The following is a 15,421-nucleotide window of genomic DNA, read 5'->3' as shown; positions in this document are numbered from 1 at the left end:
TTGTGACAGTTGTATTCAAAAGTTTTGTGCTTCCCTGGTGGCGCAGTGGTTAAGAATCCGCCTGCCAATGCAGGCGACACGGGTTTGAGCCCTGGTACGGGAAGATCCCACATGCCGCGGAACAGCTAAGCCCGTGTGCCACAACTACTGGGCCTGCGCTCTAGAGCCCGCGAGCCACAACTACTGAGCCCGCGTGCCACAACTACTGAAGCTCGCGCGCCTAGAGACCGTGCTCCACAACGAGAGAGGCCACCGCAATGAGAAGCCTGCGCACCGCAACAAAAAGTAGCTCCCGCTCGCTGCAACTAGAGAAAGCCTGCGCGCAGCAACGAAGACCCAATGCAGCCAAAAATCAATCAATTAATTAATTAATTTAATTAATAAAAGAAAGTTTTAGCCCCTGAACGCTTTCTTCAAATGGAAATGTGGCGAGAGCAGCCCTGGTTGAATTGAGGGTGAGACCCAGGCACCCTATCTAGCCTCTCAGTGAAATTCCAGGGGCCTCAGGGACCAGGTACACTTAAGATTCTCTACTCCCTTCCCTCCGCAGGTGGCTCCTGGAGGTCAATGCATCCCCATCACTGACGGCCAGCAGCCAGGAGGACTATGAGCTCAAGACCTGCCTCCTGGAAGACACCCTGCACATCGTGGACATGGAGGCCAGGTGAGGGAGAGCAACCTTGCTCATGCATCCCTGTACCTGACCATCAGGGTTCCCACGGAAGATAGAGAACTCAGAACCTTGGGACTTGAGAGGCCCTCAGAGATGGCTGTGTCCACCCCGCCCCAGCATTCTACAGATGGAGAGACTGCAATGTGCACACAGGGTCAGATCCTGGCCCAGGGACTCAGCCCTGTCCCAGCAGAGCAGGCCAACGACAGCTTTCTGAGATTTGGTCCAGCAGGATTTCCTCAATATTTCCTGACTGTGTGACCCTGAACCACTCACTTCACCTCTCTGAGCCTCAGTTTTCTCATCTGTAAAATGGGAGATTTCATATCTTTCTACCTCTCAGGTTTGTTAGATTAATTTACCAAGATAATTTATTATAAAGTGTGTAACTCACAGAAAGTGCTCAGTAAGAGGCTATTTACTGATATAATGATGTGTATATAATAGAAAGATCCAGGGTTTGACTTCAGGAATGGCTCAGGCAGTGATGGCTGGTTTGTCTGCTCTCACTTCCCTCTCTCTCATCTCTTTCCTCCGTATTAACTTTTCCCCAATTATTCTGGCAAAAGTTTGAGGGCTGACTCTCATTGCTCATTGGTGGGGATTGAGTCGCATGCCCATCCCGGAACCAATCACTGTGACTCTGATTGGCCTAGGTATTGTGCCCACCTCCCAGGGGGTGGGGTTAACCCCACCTGAGCCATGAGAGTGAGAGAGGGAGGCATGGTTTTCCGAAGAAAAACCCAGGTACCCACAGGCTAAAAAATGGTGAAATGTATGCTGAGCAGGCAGAACCTCAGGTGTCCACTATATCCACCATCACTTATTCATTCAACAAACATTTGAGCCCCTACTATATGCTAGGCCTTGTGCCACACACTGGGGACACAATAAAGGACACGACAGGCCTAGTCCCTGACTTCATGGAGTCTGTGGTCTGGGAAGAACAGCAGACTTTAAACCAGAAAGCACGAATAGGCGCATGTTACTGGGGGCAAGTGTGGAAGCCTGGGGACAAATGGGGGATGACCCCTCTGAGGGCTGTGTGGGCGCCTGGGAAACGGCCAGTGAATGGATGGACAAAAGAAGGTACTCTGACAGGGTGGGCACCAGTCGGGTGCAGGGAACAGTCAGGGACCTAGCTTGAGTCTTAGGGCCCCACCAGGTGCACCTTCATTAACCCTTTTTGTCTCCTGCCTGTCCAGACTCACGGGAAGGGAGAAGCGAGTGGGAGGCTTCGACCTCATGTGGAACGATGGCCCTGTCAGCAGAGAAGACGGGGCTCATGACCTGTCAGGGCTGGGGAACTTTGTGACCAACACGCACCTTGGTATGCGGGGCCAGGTGGGGAGTGGGCACCAGGGATGAGCCATGGGAGGTGCCAAGTAGTCTAAGAGGCAGCTTGCCACAGTGGTTAGACTGTTTTAATTTGATCTACAATTTACCAGCTGTGTGACCTTGGGCAAGGGACTTACCTCTCTGTTCCTCATCTGTAAAACAGAGATTAAATAGTTTCTGTCTTAATATATGTCGTAGTGAGAGATATTATTAATCTGTCACGAGGTGGATTTCAAAAGGCCTAAGTGGCACCCAAACAAAAAGCATGATATGTTGTTAAGACAAATTAAGGACTTCGGGGCTTGACTTTAAATTTTGTTTTTCAAAAGTGAAAAATTTCCCTGACTATAAAAATTATTCATACTCATTGTAGAATATTTGAAAATTAAAGAAGAAAATGAAAAAAAAACCCATCCAGACGTAACCATCTTTAACAGTCTGGTGTATTTCCATCCAGTTTTTCAAAAATGCATATATTCATGCTTTTTCTTTTACAAAATTGGCATTGGGCTGGAGCTTTGAGTCTAATTTCCCATGTAGCGTTTTTCATCTCATTCAATAATAAGAGCTTCTCTTTTGGAAACATTGTATGGCCAGGTCCAGACTACCTATTTTACATACGTTATCTCATTTAATTTTTAGGCAGCTTTTATTCTTTTACAGATGAGGAAATGGCCTCCAGATGTTACATCATTTGCTGATGGGCTTGGTTGTAAGTGGTGAGCAGGGACCTGAACCCTGATCTGTCTGTGACTCCAAAACCCGAATGCTTGGCTGCTAGTGCTTGTCCCTTAGCACAATTAAAACCAAAATTACCATATGGCTGTAAAACATCCCCAAATTTATGAAATCAATTTCATATAATCGAGCATTTGGCATGATTCCAGTTTCTCACTTTTATAAATAATCCTGTGAGAACATCCTCTCACATAAAGCTCAGCTGAAACTCTGGCTGTTTCGTTAGGACAGATTCCTAGGAATAGAATTACTGGGTCAAAAGAATGGACTTATTACAGTCAAATTGCTTTCTTAGAAATATTACACAAATTTGCCAGTTCTGAATTTAAAACAACAAAAAACCTTTGCCAACTTCATAGGTAAAAATATTGACTTGTTTTCTGTGCATTCCATTGATTATGGGTGGGGTTTCAGATTTTAAATTTGCATTTCTTCTTTTGTAAGCTGTCCATACTCTATTTTTCAATGGGCTTACATTTTTCTAAATTTGTAAAGGCCTTGGATATTAATATATTGAGGATATCATCCCTCTGTCAAACTTATTGTAAACATTTTCCTGAGTTTGTCATTTTGCTTTTTAAATTTTGTTTGTGGCATTTTTTTCCTCTTTTTTGATGAAAAGAAGTTTTAAGTATCCTTTAGATTGGGTTCGGCTGCAAACACTAACAAGCCAACTAATAGTTATACAGATAGGAACTGATTTATCTTAAGCCACAGGAAGTCATGGGGTAGGCCGTACACAACAGCTGCACAAGGACCCAGCTCTTTCCTCTTTCTGCTTTGCCACTCTCAGCATGTTGCCTTGATGCTCATGCTTGTTGCCTCATGGCTACAAAATGGCTGCTCCAACTCCAGACACCGTGTCCTTGTCTCAGGCAGGAAGAGACAGGAAGGCCCAAGGGCCAAAGCCTTTCTTTCAAGCTTTGACTCTTTATTCCAAAAGGGAAGCCCTCCCAGCAACCTCTGCTGACTTCCCACCCACTAGAGCTGGGTCACATGGCACCTCAGCCGCAAGGAAGCCTGGGAAGTCAAGTAGTTTGCCTTCAGGAAAGCAAGGGAGAGAAGGTTTGTGAATGGTTTTCCCACAGCAGACCCCTAGTACCTGCCCATGGTGTTGTTGGAGGATGACTATACAATGCTTTCAAGTTGTGCAATCACCTGGGAATCTTGTTAAAAATGCAGTTATGACTCAGTAGGTCTGGAGCAGGGGGCTAAGAGCCTGCATACCTAACAAGCTACTGTTGTGTAACAAACCCTCCTAAAACCTCGCAGCTTAAAACAACTATCTTATTTGCTTATGACTCTTCAGGTGTCGCCCGGGGTCTCTCACAGGGCTGCAGGCACCTAGCAGATTTGCTGAGACGTGATGGTCTAGAATAGCCTCATTCACATGTGTGGTGCTTGAGACTGACTGTCAGCAGCCTCTCTTTCCAGGTGGCCACTCATCCTCCAGCAGCCCTGCCCCAGGTTCTTCAGATGGTAGTCTCAGGGCTCCAAGAGGGCGAGAGAAGATGTAGCGAAGCCTTTTGAGGCCTAGGCTCAGAAATCCCACAATGTCATTCCACCACAATCCATTAGCCAAAGCCAGTCCAGCCCAGATTCTGGGGACAAGGAGACAGACTCAACTTCTTGTTGGGAGGAGCGGCACACTTTGCAGAGAGGTGCATATAGGCCTGGGAGGATCATTGCAGCCGCCTTTGCTAACAATCCACCTCAGATATCAATGCTGCTGGTTCCTGGACCCTGTTTGAGTAGCAAAGATTCAGAACAGTGGTTCTCCACCTTGGCTGAACATCGGAATAATGCGAGAGAATTAAAAAATACTGATGCCAAAAAAAAAAAATACAGATGCCTGTTGGAGATAAATATCTTTGGACGTCAGTATTTTTCAAAGCTCCCAGATAAGTCTAAAGCACAGCTTAGGTTGAGAGCCAGTGCTTCAGAAGTCTCCAGTTGAGTGTCTGGGTGGGTGGTTTTGAATACAGGAGGAGCTGGCTGGGGGTGGAAGAGTACTGATGAAATGAGTTAGGGATGTGTTGAGACTGGTGAAAAGATAAACAGATAACTCAGAGATGAGTCTAGAACTCCAAGAAGAGATTTGCACTGGACACAAAGGTTTGAGAATTATGAATAAGTCAATTACAGTTAAAGCTAAGGTTCCATGGAACTCACTTTGGAAAACCCTGAGGATGCATTCAGTGGACTCTTGGCTCAGTGAAGCCTTGATGGCTGGTGAGTGCCTAGGAGGCAGGGATGGGGCTCTGGGGTGCTGAGAAGATGGCAGACACCTGCAGGTCAGTAGTTGTCCCCATGGGGATTCAGTCAGCCAGCCACCATTCGTGAGTGCCATCAGTGTGCCTGGCCCAAGATCAAATGACCACGGAGTTGCCTCAAGGATCAGCTCTGAGCGCAAAAGGGAGGGAACACTGTGAACATGCTCAGAGAAGGGGGGTCATGTCAGGACTGCCTGGGACACATTTTCATGAGAGTAGGGGCCACCTGCGGGGAAGAGCCATCTCTTGGATGAAAGTGCCTGACACATGGGGTTGGATAAGGGAAGAAACTAACATTTAACCAATTAGGTACCAGGCACTGTGCTAGCTTTAAGTGCATTTTCAGAGCAAAGCCAGAAGGTAAGGCAATGTGGGGTGGTGGTTAAGGGCTGGGCCTCTGGAGCTTGATAGCCTGGGTTCAGCCCTCAGTCCTGCTACTTATTGTGTGATTTGGAGTAAACTACTTAACCTCTCTGAGCCTCAGTTTTCTCTTGTACACGTTATTCCCGTGAAAGTTCAACAAGTCAGTCCACATTCTGGACCTGAAGCAGCCCCTGATTTGAGGTAAGCCCCCAGTGAATATTACCTTCTTTTGATGATCCTTACATTCACCCCATAAAGCAGGTATCCTGGTTTACAGACGAGAAAGCGGATGCTCAAAGAGGTAAATGACCTGCCTAAGGGCCATGACAGGCAGGAGAGGAGCCAGGATGCAAACCATAGGCCATCCGTGGTTGCATGGCTCCTGCTATCCCCTCTTCCCACAGGTAGTGGGAGCACAGGCCCCTCCACTCCCCCTAAATCCCCCTCTACTTGGGACAGCCCATCCCAGGCAACACTCCACTTCCCTTCCAGGCTGCGTCAATGATCGGAAAAAACAGCTGAGGCAGCTGTTCCGCTCCCTTCAAGGCCAGAAGAAAACTCCCAACTAATCCCCAGCACAGAGGAGAGCGACCAGGGGAGGTGCCACACCAGTTCTCTCCCTGCTCCCAGTTTCCAGCACAGCAGCACCTCAGAGAACTCACCTCCCTCCCTCCCCCTCCCTCCGGCCTGGCAGCTGCTTTGCTAGCCTGGCACCCCTACCCTACCCTGGGCATCTCTGCACCAGGAGAGAGCCAATCCCCAGGACTGGATAGACTTTAACCTTGACAGATCAGCTGGCTTGGCGGTCAGGCCCGAAGAGGACAAATGCAGCAAGTTCTGCTACCCCAGAGATTACATCTAATAAAGGATCACAGTCTTTATTCGGGCTCCAGGCTTGGCTCAGGGGATGCTGTTGGCTGCAACCAAATCTTCCTGGCTTTGACCCTTTGATGTCTCCCCGCGGGGGGTGGGGGGATCAGTGTTGAAAAGATCCTCCAGGAGCAAGGGTTCAGGGTTTATGGAACTTAAGCTGTGTTTGCAAAGCAAGCAGTTACTAGATTGTGTGTTTACTGGGGGTCTGGGGAAGGCCTGAGCCTTATATACATCTTGCCGTCCTTACAATACCCTGACTGCGTGTCAGGGAACCCACGGACAAGGTAAGGATCAGGAAGGCAGAGCTACTTAGAGACAGTCTCTGCAAAGGTGCACTTATCGAAGTCAGATGGGTGACCTAGGTGCTTCTCTGAGCCTTCCTGTTTGAGGTTGGGAGCTGAGCTTTTTAGACCAGAAAGCCTTGGGCTGGCAGGCAGAGATGGCTTGGGGAGTTGGGCACAAGTAAGAATGTCTGCATTTTCCACATTCCTACGCCTCCTCTAGGTTGAAGAGAAGTTGCAGCAAGAGTGGGCTGGTGGCTAATTGCTCCAGGGCAACCTACTAAGGACCCTAGTCAGCTCCCTCTATCACTCTCCCCTCTTCAGGACAGTTCTTTTGGCTGCAAGAATCTGACTGTGGAAGGAAAGAAAGGGGAGAAGTGGGGAGGGCTTTTGAAAGGAAAATACTGGGAAATCTAAGTGAATCAGCCTGCCTTGGGAAGCCCCTGAAGCCAGGCCATTCCGGGCCTCCTGCCTCCAGAGTGTGGGGACTTCCCTCATCCCTGGGACTGGGGCAAGCCCAGACAACCCCAGGCATGGATTCCACATCTTTCCAGGAGAAAGAATCTGATTGGCTCTTCTTTGGCCTAGCATCCACCCTCAGCTAGACAGGCAGTGGCAATGTTCAGACAGACCAACTGTGAGCCAGGCAGTCATACGAGACAGCATCAACCAAAGTGAACGCCACAACTCCCCATTTTCAAATATACAACAGCAACATGTCCTTCCCTTGCACCCTGTGCCCCACCATGCAGTTTCTATTCCAAAGGAACCACATAATTGTTTGCACACAAATTATGAGATTAGACACCTGTCCTTACTTCTCACTTTAATGTATCTTGGAGCTTGTTTCAAATCAGTGCTCAGAGCTTCTTCATTCTTGATTACAGCTGTATAGTATTGCACTGTTTGGAGTTATCAATTTCTTTAATCTACTGTGGACAGACATTTAGTTTCCAATTCCACCTCCCTACTTCTTAGGGCCATTATGGGGAAAACCCAGCAAATTCTACTAAGAAAACTCAAGAGGATGCAAAAGCATAGGTCTGGGCCAAATTCGACCTATGTTAAGTGTTTTGTTGGCCGACACCCAAGTTGTAAAAAATTTTCTGAATTAGCAGTATTTAAAGAACAGAGGATTCAACCTAAAAATCTAAATTTCTAGATTATCTTGAAGAAAACACAGGATCTGGCCATGCCAGCTTGATTCCCCATATAACTTGGTTGGAACCAAATGGAGTGCCCTCTCCATCCTGCCACCTTCTGCTGTTACTGCCTATCTAATCCTGACATCAATTCAAGGAGGAACCACTGCCCCTTCATAGATGGTATCCTAAAGGAGTGGCAATTAAGGACTGAATGAGGTGAAGACTAGAAGCTGCTATTCATTCACATAGGTAACATTTATTGAGCCCTCGAGACACACGAAAGACACCCCTCACGGCACATTCCCATCAGGATCGCAGACCCTGAGGGCAGATGGGAACTCCGAGCAGCACTGGCCCGGGCCCTGCTTTCAGAGCCGGTGGAGGCGCACCCTGCACAAGTGCAGCACAGTGAGACGTGGCCCCTCACCCACCTCTGGTGCAGGACTCTGCAAGGCCTTCCTGACTCCAGAGCAGCCGCAGCAGGCTGATAAGCAGCACCTGCTCTGGGCTCTGTCCTGGGGGCAAGCAGGAAGATGGGCCCAAATGGAGGCAGTGCAGGGGGACTGTGTGTCTGCCTATGGCGGACCATGAAGCACCAAGATTCTGTCCTTCATTCAGGACAGGAGCCTCCTCTGAGCCTCCTGCTTTATTCCAATTCCGTTACACACACTGCTTGAAAATGCCTCTCTCTCCTTCTGAGAGGAATGCTGGAATGAAGCTCCCACTCTTCCCCCTGCCCGGGGCCCCTTTCAATAGCAGGCCATTGTTGAGAAGTGCCTGTTGCAGTCATTCTCACACCCCCACAAGCGCTGCCCCCTCCCACCTCCTGGTGGCTGCCAGGGCCTGTCAATGGGCCTTGTGTCCACCCAGCCCCAGTGGTCAGGCCCGGCAGATACTGGCAGGCTGAGGGTTCCCTCCTGCCGTCACAAAATAGCCAAGTGCTACAGACAAAGAAGCTTCGTACAAGGGCTATGGCCAGATTCCTCACAACTGTCCCCTTGCAGAGTAGATCCTGTCCTTGCAGGTGTCAAGGCTGGAGAGTTCTAGGTCCTCCATGATCCCAGGGGGGATGCTGGTCTTAGGTCCCCCACTTTGGTTCTTAAATTTCATCCTTTCAAGATGACCTTGAGAGCTTTAAGCTCATCCTCGTTGAGAGGGTTCAGGTTAAAACCCTTCAGCTCCGGTTTGCCTAGGAAGAGAAGACAATTCATCAGCGAGTCGGGGGTCCTGCTGTCCAACCTGCTGGCCCTGGAGTCAGGCCTGGGAAAGGGGCTTACGCTGCATTCATGCTGCCAAACACTTGGCCTTGAGGTCTGACAGAAATGGACCTCAAATTCTGCAATGCACTGAACAATGCGCATCGACACCTGCTCCTGAGTCACCAAGAACCTGCAGAGTCATGACTGCTGTCTAGAAACCTCCAGATTTGCACCAGACTGTGACCAATCTGGAGTGGTTTGGTTTACCTAGAAATTCAGCTCTAACCTGGACCACCTGACTGAGGCCTTCTGACCCTTAGTCAGAGCTATCCCAGTCCCGACACCATGTCCTGGCATGAATGTGAGATATCCCAGGCCATTCCTGGTGCCTGAAAACAACTTGTGACAGGAATAAGATCCCACAAACTTCCCGTCCATTCCATCTCTGGGCGGCTCGAGACAACCCTGCCCACTGCCCACAGCTTCAGTGCCACTCACCCGCTGCCCGGGTCACCGCCCACCTGGAGGGGCTTCCCACCCCTGCCTTCAAAGTCCGTGTCGATGGTTGTCTCCCCTCCTGGTTTCCAGCCCCACCCCCAGCCCCCAGGCCAATACCTTGGGCCTCAAACAGGCGATTGACCTTCACTTTAAGTTGTTTCCGGAGCCTCTCCATTTCTTTATCCAGATGTTCCTGATCTGAAAAATGAGATGGACAAACAAGATGAGGTTATACTACAGATCTGAGGATGCCAGCCTCTCCCCAGCCCCCTTGAGAGCAAGGGGTCTCAGCATGTGGGAAAGAGAAGACGACTTCGGAGACCAGCTGAGGAAGAAACTAAAGGCTAGAGAAGGGACATGACCTGCCGCGACCCCCGAGTGAGCCCAAAACAGGGCTAAGCACACCAGCCCCCTGACTCACAGTTCACCCAACTGCTTTCATTACGCAGAGTACCCTGGCCAGTGGATGGGGAAGGCAACGCCAGGATTTTAGGTCACCCTCCCACAGTGAGATTATGGAAAATTCAAATGTAAGGACAAAAAGAACCTAGACCCAGCCTACCCTAAGATGGATGGTAAATAGGTGGCTGAGGAATTTCACAAACCCACATTCATCAAGGTCAGGGGTTTTCACAAAGGCAGGATTGTGGTAACTGATACGTGAACAGTCAACATGCAGCCTAGTGCTCACGCTTGACCTAATTCACGGCTGTGAAGACAAGGCTGTCTTACAGGACGGTGTCTTACAGGACGGGCTGCACCCAAAGGCAGGTGCGCCGTGAGTACTGCAACTGACTGGTGCCACCCAACCAACTCCCCCAGTTCTGTTTTCATCCACTCGTGAGTGACATTCCTGTCTTCCTCACAGACTTCCATTCTTTCTGATGGGTGAACGCCCCAACGAGCCGAGCCTCTGGCCTGGGCAGTGGTTCTGGTTCTCACTGTAAATGAGGAACCACAGTCTCACACAAGCTTGTTTAGCCTGTGTCCATCCCTGAGAACCAGAGGTGATGATGTCACAGAACTTCTCTATGTCGGTGACAAGACCACACTTGTGGGCTAAGAGAGCTGAGGATCCTGAACCCAGGCAGGCGATGCCCCGCGGAAGCTTAGTCTGAGTGGCCTCCAGCCTCCACCCAAGTGCAATGACAATTCTTAATTTTATAACCAGGATATTAGTGTATGTTTTTCAACAAGACAGTCGGAAGCTTCTCCTCCAAGCTGACCTAGTTTCCTTTGCTAAAATTTCAGTTTCAATAGGGATAGAGATACCCTGTTTTCAGGGACAGAGGCAACCTTGTTGGTCCTCCTGGCCCACATGTTTTCAGGGGTACAGAAGAGAAAACATGCATAACTTGACCTTTTCCCAGCCAAGGACCCATTTGTAGCCTGACCTTTTGCCTTTATGATGCTCCTCCAAAGAGCCTCCAGGAACGTAGTTGTGAGATTTGAGTAACACATGTTGTGTATCCAGGCTGTGGCAGACCCTAGAGGTTCACTCTTCCCAAACGTCCATTTCAACCCACTTGCTACTGCAGGGGATGTGAAAAATAAGAGCTCCTCTGCCAGGCTCGCTGGCAGCTATGTGTGGGCATGTGCCTTAAATCTGGCAAATGAGGGATCAGCAGAAGTCCCTGAGGCGGACGGTCTTATTTTCAAAATAGAAGGCAAGGCCATACATATATGGAGAAAACCCTCTGCCTTTTCTCCAGCCTGGCACTCAAACATGAGACCTTCAATGATGACACAATAACCATGAGAACATGTTAAGGTGACACTGCTGAACAGCTGTGCCAGTCCTGTACTGCCCATCTCTGGACAACTTCTTACATAAGAAAAACAGAACTCTATTTCCTTAACCCTCAATTTGTTGGATTCCTGTTATTTGCAGTCTAACTCATTCCTCACTGATAAACAAGCACTGCGCTAGGCACGTGTCCTGTTTTATCTCAACTTCACAACTGTGCTACGTAGAAGTGTCCCCCTTTTAGAGATGAGGAAATAACTCAGTGGCAGAGCACGGATTAACATGCACACAGCCGCCTCTCATCAAGCTGCTGCCCAAAGAAAGCCTGACTCTCGGTTCTCGGTTAAGACCAAGGCTGGGGGGTGCGGGGGAACCTGTTCCTGACCCCTGCCCAGGAGGCCTTACCTTTCTCAATCATTTCCTTCGTCTCATGGTGAGGCATCCTGATAAACATGTTCCCAAAGCAAACCATCACGTCTTCTGAAATGGCAAACAGTCATTCCTTCAACAAATATTTTTATGCCAGGCATTGTTTTAGAACACAGCAGAATAGGACAAAGTTCCTGCCCTCATAGCTTACATTACAGTGGAGGAGAGGGAATAAACAAAAAAGATAATAAACAAAGATATGATTTGTCAGACCCTGAAGAGTATCGTAGAGAAAACTAAAGCAGGGTAAGAGAGATGGAGAATGCCAAAGTAGGGGAGGAGTTTGTCATTTATACCAGGCAGTCGGCTAAGGCCTCACTGATTATGTGCCATTTGGGCAAAGACCCAAAGAAAGTGAGGGTGTAAGCCCTGCAGACACCTGGGGAAAAAGCAAGCCAGGCAGAGGAACCAGGAACAGCAAAGATGAGTAGTGTGCTGGGGCGTTAGGAACAGCAAGGAGACCAGCGAGGGTGGAGCCAATGAGTAAGGAGGAGAGCAGAGGAGATGATGTGGGAGAGTTCAAGGAAGTCTGAATTCCATGGGGTCTTGCAGGACTCCGGATTTTACTCGGGTGAGACGAGAAGAAACTGGAAGGTTTTAGGCTTCCTGGTGCACTTTAAACCCTTGGCCCCCAAGGCCCTTCATTATGGCCTGGCCTCTGCCCACCTCTTCAGCCTCATCACACACCCCTCCCCTGCTCCTTACTCTGTCACAACCACTTGGCCTCATCTAAAGAGCCACTGTCCCCTTCTCCAAAACCCACCCCATGTCCAATTCCTCCTTCAGCTTTCTCACAATTTTCACATTGTGAATTTTCAATTCACGATTTTCACGTGCTGGGGGTTTTTATACCCCCCGCACTTTCCCAGTGCCATCACGGATAAGCTGGCCGCTAACGACCTGTTATGAGGAAGTATCATAGAGAAACTAAAGCAGAGCAGCTGCTGAAGCCCTGAGCCACAGCCTATGTCACACCTGCAATGCCGTCTCCCCCATCTCCACGGGCTGTGCTACGTGCCTGTGGCCTCCTGCCCAGTCTCTATCAGGGACAAGTCAAAGGCCTTAGAAGGAAAACAGAACAGGCCTCCTGGGCTGCAGCGAGGAGGTCTAGGCTTACCAGAGAGGCTGAGATCCTTCTGCAGGGCCCTTAGGCCCTCCCGGTTCCGATTCCTTTTGGTATCCAGGTCCACAATCTGAAAAGCACAGGGGCAGGAAGGAACTCAGCTACTTCTTACCCCAGCCTGTACTCCTAACAGACCAGGGCTATTAAAACCTAACAGAGACAAGCCATCATTCCTAGGTTAATTCCAATGTCCTGCCTAAAATGGACTGATGTGTGAAGGTATTTCTTCCCCCACTCAGCTTCCAGCTCCTTAAAAACAATGCTTTGTCCAGGTGTCTTCCCCCAAGAGGAGGTGCTGGGGAAACGTTTAATGACTAAATAGGTAATTTTTTTTTTATTATCCACTGAAGCACTAGTTCTCAAGCTTTAGGGCATTTCAGAATCACTAGGAGAGTGCAAACCACTCTCTGGACAAGCTTCTCCAGTTGATTCTGACCTAGTATCATGAAAAACCCAACAATATTAGATCAGAACAGCAGAGGTGTTGGCACTGAGATGGTGGTAACAGCTCAACAGCTAAAAAGGGAGTGAGCAGGCAGTACAGCATACTGCCTGACAGCACTGGCTCTGAAGCTGAATACCCAGGTGTGAATCCTGCTGTCCACTATGAGCTATGTGATTTCACCTCTCTGAGAAACGTAGACAGGAACAGGGCCCACCACATAGGTTACTGTTTTTTAAAACTTTTTGTTATTTATTTATTTGGAGTATAATTGCTTTATAATGCTGTGTTAGTTTCTCCTGTACGATGAAGTGAATCAGCTATTATGTATACATATATCCCCTCCCTCTTGGACCTCCGTCCCCAATCCCCGATCCCACCCATCTAGGTCATCACAGAGCACCGAGCTGAGCTCCCTGTGCTATACAGCAGGCTCCCACTAGCTATTTATTTTACACACGATAGTGTATTTATGTCAAACCTAATCTCCCAATTCATCCCACCCTCCCCTTCACCCCCGTGTCCACACATCCATTCTCTACATCTGTGTCTCTGCAAATAGGTACATCTGTACCATTTTTCTATATTCCACAAATATGTGTTAATATACGATATTTGTTTTTCTCTTTCTGACTTACTTCACCCAATATGATAGACTCTAGGTCCATCCACATCTCTACAAATGACCCAATTTCATTCCTTTTTATGGCTGAGTAATATTCCATTATACATGTGGATGTATCTCACATCTTCTTTATCCAGTCATCTGTCGACGGACACATTTAGGTTGTTTCCATGACCTGGCTATTGTAAATAGAGCTGCAATGAACACTGGGGTACATGTGACTTTCTGAATTATGGTTTTCTCAGGGTATATGCCCGGTAGTGGGATTGCTGGGTCGTATGGTAATTCTATTTTTAGTTTTTTAAGGGACCTCCATACTGTTCTCCATAGTGGCTCTATCAGTTTACACTCCCACCAACAGTGTAAGAGGGTTCCCTTTTCTCCACACCCTCTCCAGCATTTATTTTTTGTGGATTTTTTGATGATTGCCATTCCAACTGGTGTGAGGTGATATCTCATTGTGGTTTTGAATTCCATTTCCCTAATAATTAGTGATGTTGAGCACCTTTTCCCACCACGAGCTCCCTTAAAACCCTTGGCATTTCCATTAGAACCAGACCCAAACTCCCTGTGCAGGTCCACATGGCCCTCCATGGCCAGGGCCCCACGCTCCTACCACGTCCCCACTCCGTGCCGTGCCACGCATTTGACCCACGTGATCTCACAACCGCCCAGTCTGTCGTCACAGCCCTTGGCCCACAAGCCTAGGTCAACTCACGGCGAGCCCGAGCTGGAGCCAGTTCCGAACCACGCGCGTCTCTCCAGGCGCTCGCCGTCAGGCCAAACCCGGGCCCCAGCCCCGCGGACGGGCCTCCTACCTGCCGTTTGTCCGCCAGCACCTCCTCGGCGAGCTCCTCCACCTCCACGAGGTACCGAAGCACCCGCTCCGCCTCGGGCGACAGCATGGTGTTCACCTGCTCCGACTCGGCTCGGCCGCGATCGGTATCCACCTGCCCTCTACCTCCGCTGCGGCTCGGTCCGCGCACTCGCCGATCTGACAGGGCTTCCGGCGCGCATGCGCAATTGAAAAAAGAACGGTGGCGCGCAGGCTCCAATGCACGCGCGGCGGGCGGACGCGAGAGGCGGGGCCTAGCTTTGGGGGCGGGGCTGAAGCGCCCCCTGCAGGCACAAACCTTTCAACCTCTCCCTTTCGTACAGTTCTTGAGCCCCTCCTCTGTGCCAGGCAGTTTTAGGGGCTGAGGGTGCAGCAGTGAACAAAACAACGTCCCTGCCCTCGTGCAACTTCATCTAGCGGGAAACATCGACAATTAATGACAAAACAAATAATTATATACTATGGCAGGCAGTGATAGTGCTTTGGAGAAATCAAATCATTCTTCCCCTCCCTGCCTGAGGAACACCAAGGAGGCCCATGTGGCAGCGTGACTTATATTAACCTTCAGGTTCCAGTTTATAAAATGAGAGTGGATAAAACTCCCCCTCATTGTCTTTCCTCAGGGTTGGAAGGAGGCAGGAATCTTTTTAAGTTCAGTTTGACCCCCATGTTCATTGAGCCCCTGTGTTAGGCCCAATGTCCGGAATAGCTGACCTAGACCCAAGGAAGGGGCTGGAAAACCATGGGCAGTGAGCGATGAGGTGCCAGCTCAGAAGAAAGTTGTGTAAGTGCTGGAAAGTGAATTGGTGTGGGCTGTGGGATCTGGGAAGACCTCCAAG

The 15,421-nt window shown here is 49.3% G+C and overlaps 2 protein-coding genes across 2 annotated transcripts in view; one reads left to right on the top strand and one right to left on the bottom strand.

The window, feature by feature from the left end:
• Positions 1-5,954, top strand: part of TTLL9 (tubulin tyrosine ligase like 9) — a 45,828-nt gene extending 39,874 nt beyond the window's left edge. Inside the window, exons 10-12 of the mRNA XM_029221884.1 lie at positions 551-664; positions 1,879-2,003; positions 5,878-5,954. Of these exons, the coding sequence (XP_029077717.1) occupies positions 551-664; positions 1,879-2,003; positions 5,878-5,954 (316 nt within the window). The remainder of the gene's footprint in view (positions 1-550; positions 665-1,878; positions 2,004-5,877) is intronic.
• Positions 5,955-7,920: 1,966 nt separating this feature from the next.
• On the bottom strand, positions 7,921-14,735 carry PDRG1 (p53 and DNA damage regulated 1). The gene is made up of 5 exons (XM_029219269.1): positions 14,566-14,735; positions 12,675-12,750; positions 11,534-11,608; positions 9,499-9,579; positions 7,921-8,873 (listed from the first exon to the last, which is right to left on the bottom strand). The coding sequence occupies exons 1-5, from the start codon at positions 14,650-14,652 to the stop codon at positions 8,791-8,793; spliced, it is 402 nt and encodes a 133-aa protein (XP_029075102.1). The 5' UTR covers positions 14,653-14,735; the 3' UTR covers positions 7,921-8,790.
• Between the last annotated feature and the right edge of the window lie 686 nt (positions 14,736-15,421).

This window comes from Monodon monoceros, unplaced genomic scaffold (assembly GCF_005190385.1).
Source record: "Monodon monoceros isolate NGI ecotype Baffin Bay Population unplaced genomic scaffold, NGI_Narwhal_1 Super_Scaffold_13, whole genome shotgun sequence".
Classification (NCBI taxonomy): domain Eukaryota; kingdom Metazoa; phylum Chordata; class Mammalia; order Artiodactyla; family Monodontidae; genus Monodon; species Monodon monoceros.
The sequence above is the reverse complement of the archived record's forward strand: the minus strand, read 5'-3'. Positions and strand labels throughout refer to the sequence as shown.